We start from the raw sequence: 17,043 nt of genomic DNA, 5'->3' as shown, positions 1-17,043 counted from the left end.
GTGCTGATGACGGTGTGCAGGGGGTGGCTGGCATTTTCAGTAATGTCCAGCAGTTTGTCCAATGTCCTCCTCTCTGCCACCGTCACCAGTGAGTCCAGCTTCATTCCGACCACAGAGCCGGCCCGCCTGATCAGTTTATCCAGCCTGTGGGTGTCCTTCTTTGATTTGCTGCCCCCCCCCAGCACACCACAGTGTAGAAGAGAATTGAGAATTAAACATTAAGAGAATGTTATTGTATTTTGAAAATAACCATCCAGAGGGGAGAATATGTGCCTGTTTTCTTCAACGCAAGCATAATCTGATTTGATGATCTGCTCTCATTCTCTCTGGATTTGTCTTTCCTGGGCTACACTAGATTGTTATTTTTGCAACTCAGCTTCTCACAGCTGACTCATGGGACATTAAAGGAAATGTCATGGACATATATCATCCCACAGCGGGGAAATGTCCTTATTACAGCAGCAGCCTTTTCTACAATAAGAGCATAATCATAATCATGAACACTATTGCCATTACTATGCACTTTTGAACTACCTCAGATCTAACGCGGAATAAACAACAAGACTGTTAAAGTGACACTGTCTAAGGTCAAATTCATCGGGCTTAAAGTGAAAAAAAATCCTGAGCCTGAAACCTTTTTTGGGGGGGGGGTCCACAGTGTAATGTTTGGATATGCACTCGTTAAAGTCCTCCTCACATTACATGAAAATAAATGTCATAATTTGTAAGAAGTAAAACGTATGTACATTTCTACTTCTTCCAACAATATATTAAATTAAGTCAATGTATATTTTCATATTGCATCATTTGCATCTGAAGCGTTAAAAGACTATTTATGCATTGTTTATTTCTAAAGAAAGACGCAACAATGCATAAAAGGCTCTGTTACTTTGTATCTCACATTATGGTATGGCTCCGTAGCAGACGTTTTTGTAAAAACAGGCTAACGATTGTGTCATAACCAGCAACTTACTGTCACATAGCTGGCAAGATTACCGTATTGTCAGGAGAAGCTCGCAGACAGTTTGGATTTACATCAGCTGTTTAGGTTTAATTACTAATGTTAACTAGCATGTTAGTTAGCAGTAATTAGCCTGTGCCTATGTTATCTCCTAACATATACCTACGCTCTCTGTCTTTGCTGATTGGGAATGACTGAGATTTGTCTTGCACAGCTACCAGAAGACTTACAACATTCAGACAGGTTCCCCACATCACATCTAAGTTATTGAGCTGAGTTGGAGGCTGCGCGGTAACGCTCACCCATCACCGGAAAAGATATATATATGATTGGTAGGTGAATTAACTGACTCAAAAATATAAAAACCCCATGCAAGTTCCCAAATTTATTTATGTATTTATGTATTTTTCCTCACTGTTGCACAGTGCCGGAATACTTTAAGCCCTGAATTTCCAAGTTTAACTACTATATCTCACAGATGTACACCGATACGCCACGTGTGTGTGTGAAATGTCTTTTTCAGCGTGACAGATGAATATATGGTCGGCGTGGAATATGAATTTATTTCTGGTCAAAACAGTGAAACAGACAGTTTGAAACAAGAACGGTGAAGCCTTCTTTCAAATGAGCAGTCAAATCATTGCAAAAAAACACTAGATCCCATTCCTTGTTTCTTATAAAAAAAAATGTATATAAGATGCAAACATTGTATTAAAAATATTCTTAATGTAGAAAAATATATAATATCTCTAAAAGTGAAGATTTTGCATGAAATATTGCGAGACATTCTGAATTGGAATAAGTGGATGACATGAAAGATTTTACACACATGATCACAGTAAGCCTTGTTTGACAGACAAATGTATACAAGCATTCACTTATTCCGACAGTACAATAATACAAAAGACATCGTTTTTTAGGAATAAAATTGCTCAGATGAAGAAAGGTCACAGATGGATGCCGATATTTGTCTTAAAAAAAAACAGTCTAATGCCGACAGAACACGTGCCTGTGGAGCTAGGCGTCCATGGACAGCTGTGTCCTCTTCGTGTACTTCTTCTGAAACTCGGAAAAGAGGCCGTCGCTTTTGGTCAAGGCGCAACACTTCTTCTCAGGATCTGGAAACCATGCACCTAAGGAGCAGTTCAATTATAATTAGTAGAAGAAGAAAAAAACAACAACTGTAGCCACGATCTCCATAATAAAAGAGCTTTTTTTATGTATTTACATAAGCCATATTTTAGGTGCATTTGTTACTACCTCTTGCACTCGTGACAGTTCTGTTTGGGCTCTTGTCCTTTCCGAGGTCAGCCTGGTCTGAAAAATAAAACAGCGAAACATCTTTAACCCTTGCGTTGCCTTCCCATCAAAAAAATGAAAAATGAAAAGCAACACTTTTTCTTATGTTTTTGTACCTTTTTTTCAACCCTTTTGATGCTTATTTTTGAATGTCTGTTCCTTTTTTTTTTGACGAAACTAACCTATTGACTTGAGTTTTACAGTTATTTGCACTTTTGATTGGATGTCTGCACTTTTTGTACTACCTCAGTAGTTTGTTTGTTTTTTTGCTTCAAAATTTAAAATGAAAACTTTTTCGGCGTTTTGGTCGTCTTTTTAAACACTTTTGTCGCTTTCCCCGATGTCTTTTCTCTCCACTTTTGACGTTCTTGCCACTTTTTCCGACGTTTTCGAAGCTTTTTCCCGACATCTTTGTCCCTTTTTCAACCTTCTTTTACCATTAACTTTAGTTTTCCAGTTATTTTTGGAATTTATGGTCAATAAACCTTATTTATAGGAAATGTTAACTAATGTTTGAGTTAGAAAAGCAGAAATTAGGAATAATTTAGACTACAATTAAAGGAATGGATGTTGATGGATAATCACAGGCAGGAATATGTCTTTATGACTTTTACTTAACACTATTTAAAACCACTTTCATTTTTTCTTTTTTCAAATGCTAAAAAATTAAATAAGACACAAAAAAATAATAAGCATACAACAGTGGGCTTGTGAGATTAATAGCGTTCCAAAAGATGTCTACACTCCCTAAAGGTCTCCTCCTCCAAGCTTTGTGCTGAGACGTGTATGATGGGAAAACTATGGTGTTGTCATTTTTACATACAATATGTTTATTGTTTGTCTTTTTTGGTATTATTTATTCAACTTGGTTTCAAATATTGTGGTTAGTGTGTCATCTTTTCTTGATTTTTGTCTGTGGTGTGTTCCTGTTGCAAATTGTATGTTTTGTGTGTTCAAATTTAAATAAAGTTGATCATAAAAAAAGCATTTGCTTTGTAGAAGAAAACATGATATTATATGGTTTTATTAATACTACAGGAACCTCTCTTTTGGCAGGAGATCCCATGTTTTTCCAGAATCTTAGCCGCTCCCCTTTTGATCTTTCCTTCCAGGAAACCCCTAACTCAGGCTACATCCACACTACTGCTTTTTATATGAAAACTGTAGTATCTGACGACTTATACATTTAAATCAGGTTCTGTCATAAGAGCTCAAACTAGCACTGTCATCTTTGGGGATGTACCAATGCAGAGGGCCAATGATTTACATCTTAGTGGAGTGATCTTTGAAGGTTCAAGGGACTTTCTGTTTGTTTTGGGGCCCCTTCTATAGACTCTGACCTTAACTTTTCCAACTCACAACTCACTCTATGCTATCTAACATATTACCTAAACATATCCTATGTTTGATGTATCGAGAGGGAGTGTGTTCATCGAGCTGGGTCGCTCTCCGAGCTTCTGCAGAGTTTGGAAATTGCTAATCAAGAACAGTGTCAAAGCGGATTTTTTTTTATCAACACATCATCGCAGCATTGCTGTTCAGACACCACAAAACCAAAAAAAGGTTTTCCATCCTGTCTGGCTCAGTGGTAGAGCAGGCGCACTTATACTGAGAGGTTCATGCCTGGATGCCGAAGTCCAGGTTCCCTATCCGACCTGTGGCGATTTCCTTTCTAACCTAGCGGTCCTTTTAAAAATAAAAAAAATAAAAAGGCAAAAAAGCCCAAAAATAACCTTAAAAAAAAAAAAAATATAAAATAAATATTACTGACTATTCAAGCGCACTGGGCATGTGCACGTTGACTTGGTGTAAGGCTGAGAACGTTGATAATAATAAACACTGATATTTGTTGCAAATAGCTCAATTAATAGCTTGCCTCCTGTGCAAGTAGGCAGTAGTCGCGTTATTAAACGCTAAATTTAACTCCATAATAGCTGCCAGCATCAACAACAAGGTCAGCGATGTAACAATCCATGTTCAATTAACCCTTGTGTTGGCTTCCCCGTCGACCAACTGTAACTCTTTTAAAAATTTGATAAGAAAACTTTTTCAGTGTTTTGGTCATCTTTCGACACTTTTGTCGCTTTCCCTGATGGTTTTTCTCTCTACTTTTGACGTTTTTCCAACATTTTTGAAGCTTTTTCCAACATATTTGACACTTTTTTCAACTTTCTTTTTTTTTTAAATGCTATAAAATTGAAAGGAACAACCAAATTCAATGAAAGTAGTGAACTGATCATTTATATTACTTGTGAAGAGTTTTGTATGGAACCATTCACGTTATTTATAGAATTTGGTTGCAAGAAACTGAAATTTCTGATATAGAAACTTGTTGATAGCATGGCAAATTTGACGCGAGGACAACAGGAGAGTTAACCTCCAGCAGTCAAGGCTGATTGGTTGTTTTACTACTACTGGAAAAGAGTCACATGATCGGCATGTGACGAATCAGGGAAAAATACTAAATGTTGCTGTAGTACCTCTTTAACCCTTATGTTGTCCTTGGGTCAAATTTGACCCGTTCTCAAAGTGTTTTTAATATTAGAAAATATAGGATGTCAAAATAAGCACAGAAAATGTAAAATAATAATAACAAAACAGGACAAAAAGTTGGGGAAAGCAACAAAAACCATGAAAAAAATGCTGTAAAAAAATACCCAATACATTGAAAAAGTGACCAAATGTTGGAAAAAGGTGACAAAGCATTAAATGTGTGATGCTACTTTTGAAAAATAGGGATTTATAACACACAAAAATTAGAAAAAAGCAGCTTAAGCCTTGAGATATAGACAAAAGTGTGTTTTCAGGGTTGACAGGAAGACAACACTCAATATTAGGATTTACCTGGATCAGGATCGGTGGTTTCCTTGGTCCCGTTGCAACCATCTTTGAAGTTGAAGGTATTGGGTAGGACACTGAACTTCAGGATATTTTTAATATGGAGAGGTGGGACACGAAGGCCTCCATTTTCAGCCTCACTTCTCTTTTGTTTAGCAGGCCGGCCGAGTGTGACGGTGTCTCTCTTCGTCCTCTCCTCTCCACGTCTGAGTCCGTTAGAGAGGGGCAGCCTCCTCTTCCGACTCAGGCTGGTCTTAGTATTTCCATTCTTGATCCTTGTTTCAGAAACTTGCAGCTGGTGGGTTTTAGCGAGGCCAGGTGTTTTAGCTTTCTTGAGACCTCTCCAAATTAAAGAGGACAAAGTACACGCTGCTTTCACTTTGCTTTTGCACCTAATTTCCAGTGGTGGAAAACTTGTACTCCTTGTGTCGTGAAGACTTCGTTTGACTGTGTGTCTCCCTGTTGGGGCAGTTTCCCTGGACACTGTGTTCAAGGGACTGAGTTTCACAGTGATAACTTTTGGAGGCTTTGCACCGGACAGAGTCTTGTTTTGTGGTGTTGAGCCGTACAGTACCAGTTCTACGGTTCTACACTTTGAGGCAGAAAATTCCCCATCAGTCGCATCAACAAAGTCCATTGCACATTTTGAAGCTCCCTCAAGGACAGGCTGTGAATCCACATCAAGGGATTTGCATTTCTTAGATTTCTTAAAAATTGGGAAAAATCCATCTTGACTGCTTGATCTCTTTCTTTTTCTTGCAACAGTTTCATGTTCACCGCTCCTAGGGTTCTGGGGGGCATCCGTCATACGGATTTGACTTTGTTCTTCTTTGTTTTCCAGCGATGACTCTGTGACAGTTGTGTTCTCTTTAAGGTCGGACATCTTGCTGGCCACTTCACCTTCACTGCTGTCACCACTGTCCGAAGCACACGACTGCGTACTCCATGATTTCAACTGATCTTGTGCACAATCCACCTCAGGGTCCGACCGAGTTTCGGCGTCACTTTTGAGAAATGAGTCGTTTTCTTTCTTGTCTGAACCGCTCGACTGGCTACTTTCTGTCAAGTCCGGAGCTCGTTCAGCATCACTTTCAAAGTCTGGCTTCGGGTCGGGAATGTCATCTTTACTGTTGGACAGATCATCTTCGTTTTCACTTAGGATTATAACGCTTGAATCGCTACTGTTTATGCTTATCTGGGAAATGTTCTGTGGTTCTTTGTCAGAATTTGAGTGAGTTTTTTTGTCATCTTCAGAAAAGTCAATGGTGTAACCGAGTTCATCGCACAGATCAGGCCAATGAAGTGTTATAACCTGATTGTTGACATTCTGCCCCTCCTCCACTTGATCCCCTTCTTCTGTGCCAAAGTTGAATTTGCTGTCAGAGCTGATCCCTTGTACTTCCATGTTTTCCTTAGTAAGATAATTACTTTGTTTACTCTCACACTGGCACTTACTCAAAGAATCGGTGTCTGACCCCCAAATCATTTGCTTCCACCTCGGAATGCAGCAAACCTGTTGAATTGAACAGGCTGACTCATTCTCCAGTTCTGTGTCACTCAATGGGGCACATATCACCTCAGGTAGCTCATCATCCACCGAGCTTTTAGTGACACTCTCTGGCTGATTGTCCGTACTCTGTGGCAGCTTGCTTTGTATTTGCTCAAAAATAACTTTGGCCTTTTTTGGAGACAAAACTTGGATTTTAAATGAGTAACAGGGGTCAGTGGAATCTACGCTCTCCGTTGTGTTAAGAGAGGCAGCTTGTGTTAGAGTTGCTTCCACGGCGGAGTCGTGTTTTTCTTCGCTTGAGTCAAGCTCTGTTGATGACGTCTGGTTTGACACCTCGGTCTCGACCTGATCTGGCTGACTGGCACTCTCGAGTGTGTGAAGCCAAGGCTTCAAAGCCTGCGGTAAGCCAAACTCTTTGTCAATATCATCTAGCTGCTCATTGACATTTAACCACACTGACTTGTAGGGCAGTTCTGAATAAAGTTCATTGTGTTGGAGGACATGGTAGCTTTTGAGTTTCTTTCTGCACTTTACATATGACAGTATGACAGAGTCCGGTGTTACATGTTCATGGCAGAATTCTAGAACATACCTCATTAGATTCCTGTACCAACCTGTCCTGAGCTTACATGCCAACTTGGTACAATTGCCATCCCAAAACATGCTTAGTAGATCTTTTGTAGAATTAGACTTTGCATGGTCATTCGACTCTTTTTCAGCCACTTCTATCAACTTAGTTAATGTGACTCGTGTCAGTGGGGTTGCGGGGAGTGAGGAAAGCTCAAAAACAGGATTTGCTTTACTTTTACCCTCATCCTCGCTTTGGCTCACTGGCACTTCAGAGGTTACAAATTGTTGCGCAGATTGTGCAACATGCTGATCTACTTGCAGTTCAGATTCCGTGTCATCTGGAGATAAGCGTTTTTGCGAGTCTTGAGCTGCAGATTCGTTGGACTTAATTTGATTTGGGCCTTCTAGGTTAGATCCTGCTTTAACATGCACGGCCGGGTCATTTTTCTGCGATAAGTTTGCGTCATCAGACTCATCTGTTGTGGTGCACTTAAGCAATTGACAGGTTTGCTGGCTGACCTGGTAGCGTTCGTGTGACAATGGCTGCACAACAGCAACAGCTCTTGTGCGACCAGGAGATAGGTGAATGGAGCTGTCATTTGCCGTAACTGATGAGAGCTTTTCAAGCCTTTGACAGTTGCTTGCCACAGCTGATTGGGTCTGAAGCAACTGAGCCAGCTGAGATGTGTAACCTTCAGTGACAGTGGCTGTTGAAGGTTGCTTATTTTGATTAGACTTCGTCCTACTGACAAACCGCTTCCCTCTGCAAGGTGAACTAGTATACACTTGGGGACGAGCATCTGAGGCAGCAGGGAAAGAGCTGCGTAGATCCTCTGCGATTCTTGCGATAATCTGCTGGCTGTGCATTTTCTCTTGTGTACCAGCAGCGGGATGTAAGGGAAACTCATGAATGGTTTCATACTGCCTGCTATATGAATTTGAGGAAAAGGAGGCAGCTTGTCCCCCACTGTTATGTGTGGAGCATTTTGGAGTGTTCTGACTCATGTTAAAAACTGGCAAATTCTGTCCACTTGACAATGAGTTAGTCCCTCTGAAAGACTGACAGGCAGACTCATAACTTGGTAATGGGGTGGAAGGAGAGAAGCCGTTTGGTCTTTGATTGTGGTTATGAGCAGTCTGTGTGCTTTGTGCAGCAACAGGCACTGTGCCCATGTGACCCACCTTTTGATGTGGATGCGAGGTAGCATTTGACTCTCCATTTACACTGTTAAAAAAGCCGTTCTGATCCCCAGGATGTTGGAGATCCGGCACAACGTTACCGTTTTGTGTCCTTATTAAATGGTCCCCATAAACTCCAACTGATTGGGTCCATTGCGCTGACATGTTTTGCTGAGGGTATGTAGCGTTTACCACCACCACGTTGGGTGGACCTTGGGTCGATGAGTTCTGATGATGAAAGTCTCGCTGAAATCCATAAAGTGAACTAGGGGTTCCACATTGTGTATTAGTAGAGGAGTGTTGCAACATGCGGGTAAAAAGGAAGGAAGAAACGTCCTGATGAGGTAGTGCTGAGGTCTGCCTATATGATGGCTGTCCGTTAGAGTAAGCTCCATTGCGGTAGGTGAAATTAGCACTTTGTGGTGGTTGGACTGTGCTGGTGTTTGCAGTCCCGGTTTGCTGACGTGTTGTCATTGTGTTGTGGGTAAACTGATCAGCAGCCTGCGAGGATTGTGAAGGCGGTCCAACCTGTCGGTACTGTCCATTCATCCATGCACTAGACTGCATTTTGACTTCTGGTGAAGTAGTAGGTTGAAGCGGTTAATTTTCTGAAAGAGAAGATAATACACATTTACATCTAGGCAAGTTTTTCATAAGTACAATATGATTATTCCAGCTGATGACCATGTAAAAGAACGATTATTGAAGAAAACTCTTTGACTGATTACTGCACTCCAAAAGTATTCATCTTATCAAGGGACACAAAGATACAAAAATAAAAAAATTCAACTTTTCACTGTGATCTAAGAAAATAAGGAGCATTTCCAAATCTATGCACAATTTTATAAACTGTTCACTTTGCACAATTATTTAAAATTGAATCACAATTTGCAAACAAGCAAAAATAAGGTTGACTTCTTTTAATAAGAAATGTCTTTTCCCTATTTTTGTGCAGTATCTTTATAATTGTATTTATGATGTGCTTATGTTCAACTGCTGTTAATCAAAAACTGTTTCTCCCCCTCCCCCCATCTTCAAACAGCATCTTTATATTTTTCTTTATGCATGATGCACGTATGGTAACTGCTGTTTCACTTAACGCACAAATACCCCCCCACACACACACACACGTTATGTTAGGTTGTATGTTCTGTGCCCAGATGGCACATGTGTTAATTCCTAAAAGAAAACCAATAAAAAGTAAAAATTTTTTTTTTTTTTTTTTAATTGCGAAAGAATCATCTTAAGTTAACGCCATAAGCATAGAAATGTCGCTATTATGTTACCGTCATAGATTTTCTGCACTTTCAACCCAAACAAGTACACAGCTGACAAGTAAGACAAAAAAAAACTTAAAATTAGGAGTTTAAAGTGGGCGTCGCGAAGATTTACATTTAAGGAAATGTCTGTTAAGGAATTATCTATCCAATGGTGATTGAGCCTATGGCCCACTGGTGAATTATTGCAATATTTATATAGTATTCACAGTGTTATTAGTAGGTATGCTGTGGCATATCAGGAAGAAATGCCCCATTACAGTTTTTCTACATTGTATAATTTACTATGCGTGTTAACTGCAAAAGGTAACTTTAGGAACAGCTTTAAGTTATGCTGCTATAGTTTTAAACTGCAGGGGGGGGGCTTCCCATGACACACTAAGCTCCTCTTTCTCTCTCTCTCTCTCTCTCTCTCTCCATTTTTTTGCATTAATGTCCTTTTAATGCATTAGTTATGCATGCCTTCCCAGAGTCCTTTCATGGATTTCTTTCACATCTACAATAGTCAGATTCACTGTGTTCTCTCTGAATAAATCCCTTCACATGGGTGGGCACTTTAAATGACACTTTGAACATGTTAAGAGGCTAAAAACACATTTAAAACTTGCCCTGTTTCAGCCTGTTGGGTGCTAACTCTATGCAGGAGGATACCACGGTGTAGGCACCACCGATTGGTTTCATTTTTTCTCTCTACTGACAGCACTACACATGTAAACAACAGAGCTACATGTTGGAATTGACCGGAATTCTCCTTTAACTGTAATGCAACCTTTAAAACCAGTCAAAGATAACACTATCCAAAATCTATCTGCAATATCTAGTCTCGGATCACGATATCTATATAATATCGATATATTTCCCAGCCCTATATATGCAGAGCTCTCCATCCGCCGGAGCTCTGACTGCTACCAATCAAAAATCGAGACAGTGTCATTTCCTGTAAAAATAAAAACATATGTTGCGTCGAAAGTCAAAGTTTTAAGTGCTTTAGCGACATTGACCTGGCCCTCTGAATATGCAGAGACGTCGTCTCGCCCCCCCTCCCTGCTGAGGCCCGTTCACATCAACAGTTAAAACTGCATTTCACACTTTTGCAACAATCTGCGGTTCACGCAGTCTGTTTCTCTACATCACGGACAATGGACGTATCAATATTTAAAAATAGAAAAAAATACTATGCTATTGTGCAAAGTAATTGCATTTACCTCATGTAAGTCATAACCACATTTGCAAAACATGACCATTGGGGGAAAATATACAGTTCATTCCACTCAAATGAACTGGACTTTGTTGTCAGATGTGAAAGTCACCTTCCCTTACAACATTACTCCATTCAATTTAAAATTTTGAATTGTTACCTGCAGAATTTTGTATTTAAATCTTTGCAGTACAATTACCATAACACCTCTTTTGCATGTGTGCACCCCCCACCCCTGGTCAATTACCACCACAAAAAAAAACAAATCTAATTATGTGGGAAACGGAACAATCTGCCGCTAAAGCTATGAGCTAAAAGACATCCATAGTTTTGGGTTTTTTAAATACCATTTTCTGTTGGGCTTTCGTCTTGGTAAAAGAAGCAATTACATTTTTAATAATTATCTCAATTCCCTCCCTTTTTTGTGCTATTCCAGTTCACCCCTATTTGAGTGGGATGGGGAATTATATTGCAACATTATTATAAGCCAGCCGACACTTAGATCTCCATGGTCAAATCAGCTGATTGGACATCTCCATGGTCAAATCAGCTGATTTGAAACTTAAAGTGCTCATATTATGCTCAGGTTCATAATTGTTTGTCTGTCCGGTGGTCCATTTCTTGAACTGTCTATGTCTCATATCCTACACTGGTCTCCGTCAAGAACAACGGGGTCTGTTGGTCCATTCCTTTAACTGTCTATGGTTTGAACGCATTTACAGCGCGTGCCAGAGTGTATTACAGTCGTAATGGCGGTTTACTTGACCGCAGCAAACTGTACGTTATTCAGTACATCTACAGCACAAACTGAGTCACTACGCAGTCATTTCCTTAACGTTACACACATGTAGCGGCTACATGCCCATCCCCAACAAATGGACACAACTCTTGGGCTGCTAACGTTAGATAACAGTACAAAAAAAAAAACTTACTTTTCAAGACGATGGAATTCCGTCCGTTCTGTGTTGACGTCCATAACCCGTTTTAAATCATACGCATGGTTTGGTTACGAGTCATGTTGCTGGGTCTTAAAAGCAAACTAACGTATTTTTCCGTTCAGCTCATTCTTCAGGAGCAGATGTGTGACGTCGCGTGCAGGAGGAGGAGCCATAGATGGGAACCGTTCACGCCCATAGACAGTGAAAGAAATGGACGAGCAGATCCCGTTGCTCTGGACGGAGGACCAAGGGGGTGAATTTCCACCAACTGCGGAACGTCGGTGAAGTCAATAGATTTCCATTAAAGTCAATGTGTGTTCTTTCACTGACTCCGTCCGTGCACACGGCACAAAGTGTGGGACAGGAAGTTGAACACAGAAACAAAACAAAACATCCAGTTAATTTTTTTTTTTAAATAAAACATCCAGTTGATTTTCAAAATAAAACATCCAGTTCATTTTCAAAATAAAATATCCAGTTCATTTTTCAAATAAAATACATCATGCTCACTGCGGATCACATTTCCCTGCATTACACCTTGTGTATGTCATAATGGGCGGTGACAGGCCTGAAATCAACAGGTCAGAGGGTTTATGGTTATGTTTATGCAAAATAGGGGAGAGAAGGGACTATTGGGACACAGGATGGATGAAACATTCCAGTTTTTTCCGAGTGAAATGATGATAGACAACACTTCCTTAGGTGAACACCTAGAGCATATTATCTTCCTTCTATCAGCCAAATATCTTCCTGTTATTTCCTTTTATCACGGAGTTACAGCCAATAAATGCATTTTGATGGTCACACGTAAACATTACCGGTTACTTTTTTTCTGTTATTAATGAGTGTTTTTTCATTTAAAGGTTTGACTGCATGCTTATTCAGTAGATTATTCAGTGGCGTCCACAATCCCAGACTTTCATATTGCACGCTTGCTTACATGGAAAGCAAAACAGGCTGCAATAGCATACTAACATAATCTGTGTTTATACCCTTATTAATGGAAGTGAGACATGGAAAAGCAGTTTTAGAAAGATGAAAATATATTTGGGCCCACCAGGTAGGGGGGGGGGGGGCAAATTTTCCCATGTTATGCTATAGAGACTGACGGGCTATGGCGCGTTATTTGGATGTCCAGTGGTCTAATTTTCCACAATAGAAACATGATATAAATGGAAAAAACTACTGTTCTAGCTATAAAAATGGCCCAAACATCCACAGTGCATGATATTTCAATAACCGCTTCTTACACACTTCACGATGTTTTATGTATGATGCAGCCAGGATGGGAAAATATGCATTATCTCTGTCCCTCACCTTCCCCCTCTTTTCCTCTGAATGTAAATCAGGTCAAGTCTGGCATTTAACATATGGAAAGGAGCTTTCTCCTACCCCTCAGGAGGTGGCCTCCTGTCTCCTGTCCCCTGGGGTCTTAGTCTAGGCCAGGGGTCGGCAACCCAAAATGTTGAAAGAGCCATATTGGACCAAAAAAACAAAAAACAAATATGTCTGGAGCCGCAAAAAAATAAAAGCCTTATGTTGAAGGCAACACATGCTGTATGTATCTATAGTAGCTATATTAGCCTACTATCGAAATGACTAAGTTAACTATGAGGCTTCATGATTAAATGTTTATTTTTCCTGCAGTGCATCCTGTAGAGAATGACGCACCACGTGACTACTCTGTTGTGCGATGCCGCCTCAAGTTTAACTTCATTACAATATCAATGAATTATGTTTCATTGCTTTGATGAAATTAAAGAAATGCAATAAAGAAATCAGATTTTTGATGTCGTTTTTGTTTTGAGGATTCGAAAAAAATAACAACAAAACGGAACGTGCCTAACGTGCCCCTTACCTGGGCAACAGAGTGCAATAAAACTACATTTAAAAAAATAAAACACCAGCCTTTTGAAAAGGTAAAGTATTTAAAATCAAATTAATACAGTTCAAGTTTGACGTCTGTGCAAATGCCAAGCAAGTCAGTGCAAGAGTAAAACGAAGCAGCATCCTCTTCTCTTTTGACACGCAACCAAAGCAGCTATGCTCGGACCTGAGCAACAAAACACAATACTATCCCTAAGTGGCCAATCGGAGTTCACATACCTGCATAAAAGCGCAGTCTGTTCAATATCGCTCACATCACAGGACTCATCACAGGCAATTGAGTATGCTGGCGCTGAATTAATGTCCTTGATTTGCTGATCGGTGATGTTGCCTGCCGTTTTAATAGCCCTTTCCTCACTGTTTAATTTTTTCTATTATCTCGGTTTTGTTTTTGAAGTCCATCACACAGCCGCCGGTTTGTTTACAACAGCCACCTGCCTGGCATCCCGCCTTACTGATAGAAACGTGTGTCGCAGGCTATGACGTAAACCTTCGATGACAGAAATGTTGACATTTAATGTTTATTCTACACATTTTTACAGCATTGAAAAACGTTAATAATGTTTGTGTCATGTTTGTTTTCCTACAGAAACCATATTAAAACAAAAAATATATTTCTCTCCCCCATCTTTTTCCATTTTCGAACATTTTTGAAAAAGCTTCAGGGAGCCACTAGGGCGGTGCTAAAGAGACGCATGCGGCTCTAGAGCCGCGGGTTGCCGACCCCCGGTCTAGGCTAAGACAATAAAACGCTTCACATTTACACAACAGACCTTTTTGATCTGTAACCAAAACGACCCCCGAAGGGGCAGAGTTTGAAGGCTTGTCTTCCCCCATTGGACAGCAAAGATGTGCCGGCATGTTTCCATGCCAACGACGGACCAATGAGAATGGATTTGAATGCACCAGGTGAAAAGGAACCGCCCCCAGTTGAAGGGGATAAATGCGAGTGCTTTAGGAATATTAAGGACTGGTCCAATGTGACTCCATCAGGAGGAAGCATGGATCCAGTCCGCTGTCAGCTGCAGTGTTATCATGTTTTGTGTCTTATTGTCTTTTTATTATCCTCTTCATTATTCTGTTGACATGTAGCCCTGCAACAACCTATCTAAAATAACACATTTTGGAAGTACCATTCATAATATATAGTAAAATATTAAAGTTTTGGGAAGTTGGTTTAAACTGTCCCCAGATAGCAAAAAGTCATTGAAACAACATTAAATCAACATCCCGCTGTCAATGATAAAGGCATTTAATCAACGTTGAACTCTGATGTTGCTGATATCTATTATCATTTAAACAACGTTTAAATCACACCTATAGATAAAAAAGATTTCAATGATGTTTCAATTACAATGGATATTGAAACAATGTTGAAATCCCAGCCTATTTCAATGAAACGTCAATGGTATTTTATTAAAGGCCTACCACAGGTTTAATCTGGAGATGTAGAAATTGCTACGGAGCCATAATGTGGGGTAAAAGGTAATGGAGCCTTACATGTATTGTCATGTCTTTAAACACTTCATGTGTAAAGTTATTCACTGTCAAAGTGGCACCAAAATGGATGGGAGTCAATGGGATGCTCACTGCAGGTGATGGCTTTAAAGTATTAAAATAGCGCCATAGAGAGGAGAGACCAGAACACACTGCACAACTTTGCGAGCTCACGAAAAAGTATGTCAAACTTCACAGTTTATTAATGTTGTGGTTGTCATGGAAGCGTTTGTGGTTTCACATTAAGCTCTTTCCCCGGAAAGAAATTTTGGAGTGAGTCAGAAACTTGTGAGGGACTGGTGAAAAGGTTACTCATGCTGAATTGAAGAAAACAAAGGAAGCTAGCTAATCGCGGGCTTTGTTGGATTTTAATATATTTTTGCTTTAACTATAATCATCATGTATCATTGCTTTAACTATAATCATCATAGAGACTGCTATTTTCCTCTATTGTATAAAAATCTGCATGTTGCAATTGAAAAGCTGACACGAGACCAAGGCTTGACCATGAATCATATGATTGTTTAATGATGACATAACATTGACTCTGCATGTCAATAGAGTGTTGCTGACCATGCGCCTTGCACACAGGAAGCTTGCAGAGCACCTGTCTGAACAGAGTGAGGCTTGAAGGTGTTTCCTGTCATGCTGATGGGTTGTTGTTCCAGACAAGAAGTGTCAGTTAAGAAAGGTTATGAGTTCATGTATCTTGATGAACTGAAGCCGTTTCCTAATAAGTTGCTAGGCTCCCTGTTCTGTGTGTCTGAAAAGAGTGTAGAAATGTTAGGTCCAAAGACTCTTTCTAATTTTAATTTTTTTTTTTTTTTTTTTTTTTACAAAACACATCACATTGAACCCGTTCCCATCACATCTGTGTCAGCCGTTTGAATATTTTCCCTGCTTTCACATACCAATAGTGCCTTTTCTCTATGTTTGTCTTACTATGACATCGGTGATCTTCCACTACAGAATATGATCACTTTTCTCAAATCCCGTTTACGTATGGGATTCTACATCGGTGATCTTCCATTACAGAATATGATCACTTTTCTCAAATCCCGTTTACGTATGGGATTCTACACTTCTTAGGACCTTACTTTTTGTTACTTTAACGCTGGCGTCCCAAGCGTCCTCAGGTCATTGTTCGCACATTCATTGGTAGTATGGAAGCTTTCCTTACCTATCAGATGTCTCCCCTGGCTCGGCGGGACCCGTCACCGACGGTCCGGACCGACACGGACTCAAGGTATGGACCCCCCGTTGCAAAGGCGGAGACTGTCGACAGATTTCTATTCTAAGTGGTCCCGTTGGTCCCGCGTCGTCCCAAACCGGCGGATTCTTGGGTCCTGGGTTTCGGCACCAGAGAAATGTTAGGTCCAAAGATGACTCATGCTTTCTCACTCAATGACTATCAATCAATTTGACCCAAAAGGAGACATCAAGAAAGAGGCTCGACACAGAGATAAGTTTTGCACTCGTCTGCAGAGGAGGGGAGAGGCAGAGAGGAGACGAGGTGTACTCGTCCCCTCCACAAAACAGCTCTCTCTCTCATTCCTCTAACAGTCTGCTTTTTTACATTCACGGTTGCTAAGCAATACAGATGTTCTTCTACAGGATGTAACGAGTTTGCAAAAAGTTTGCAGCTTGTTGCATGCTAGATTAGACACGTTGTTTGGTCTCTAACTGGAACGTGACCCACAAACAGTGCGGTTACCAAAACACACATTATAACAACATCATTTGTTTCACAATAGTTTGCTTCACACGCTATAAGATTTATAAAACATTCTTTATGCAAAATAGCTTCTACAATAAGAAGTACAGCCGAGGAGGAAGACAGACAACCTGGGTGAGCTGCTGTGCCTCACTTGTATTTTGTCTCCTGAATA

At 40.2% G+C, this 17,043-nt stretch overlaps 1 protein-coding gene across 4 annotated transcripts; it reads right to left on the bottom strand.

Moving 5' to 3' along the window:
- Positions 1-1,549: 1,549 nt before the first annotated feature.
- On the bottom strand, positions 1,550-16,698 carry amn1 (antagonist of mitotic exit network 1 homolog (S. cerevisiae)). 4 transcript variants are annotated; one of them, XM_032524038.1, is made up of 4 exons: positions 16,335-16,698; positions 5,105-8,965; positions 2,222-2,278; positions 1,550-2,094 (listed from the first exon to the last, which is right to left on the bottom strand). In XM_032524038.1, exons 2-4 carry the CDS (start codon positions 8,922-8,924, stop codon positions 1,979-1,981), a joined length of 3,993 nt encoding a protein of 1,330 aa, XP_032379929.1. In that variant the 5' UTR covers positions 8,925-8,965; positions 16,335-16,698; the 3' UTR covers positions 1,550-1,978. The 4 variants fall into 4 exon arrangements, with proteins under 4 accessions (XP_032379929.1, XP_032379927.1, XP_032379928.1 ...); XM_032524036.1 differs by lacking the exon at positions 16,335-16,698 and adding an exon at positions 11,765-12,027; XM_032524037.1 differs by lacking the exon at positions 16,335-16,698 and adding an exon at positions 11,761-11,891.
- Between the last annotated feature and the right edge of the window lie 345 nt (positions 16,699-17,043).

This window comes from Etheostoma spectabile, chromosome 8 (assembly GCF_008692095.1).
Source record: "Etheostoma spectabile isolate EspeVRDwgs_2016 chromosome 8, UIUC_Espe_1.0, whole genome shotgun sequence".
NCBI classification, from domain to species: Eukaryota; Metazoa; Chordata; class Actinopteri; order Perciformes; family Percidae; genus Etheostoma; species Etheostoma spectabile.
The sequence above is the reverse complement of the archived record's forward strand: the minus strand, read 5'-3'. Positions and strand labels throughout refer to the sequence as shown.

Coding starts and splice junctions, on each gene's coding strand:
- amn1 (XM_032524038.1), bottom strand. CDS start 8,924: ATGCAGTCTAGTGCATGGATGAATGGACAGTACCGACAGGTTGGACCG. Junction 2,279..5,104: donor AACCACCGATCCTGATCCAG/GTAAATCCTAAT, acceptor TTTATTTTTCAG/ACCAGGCTGACCTCGGAAAG. Junction 2,095..2,221: donor AACTGTCACGAGTGCAAGAG/GTAGTAACAAAT, acceptor ACTGCTCCTTAG/GTGCATGGTTTCCAGATCCT.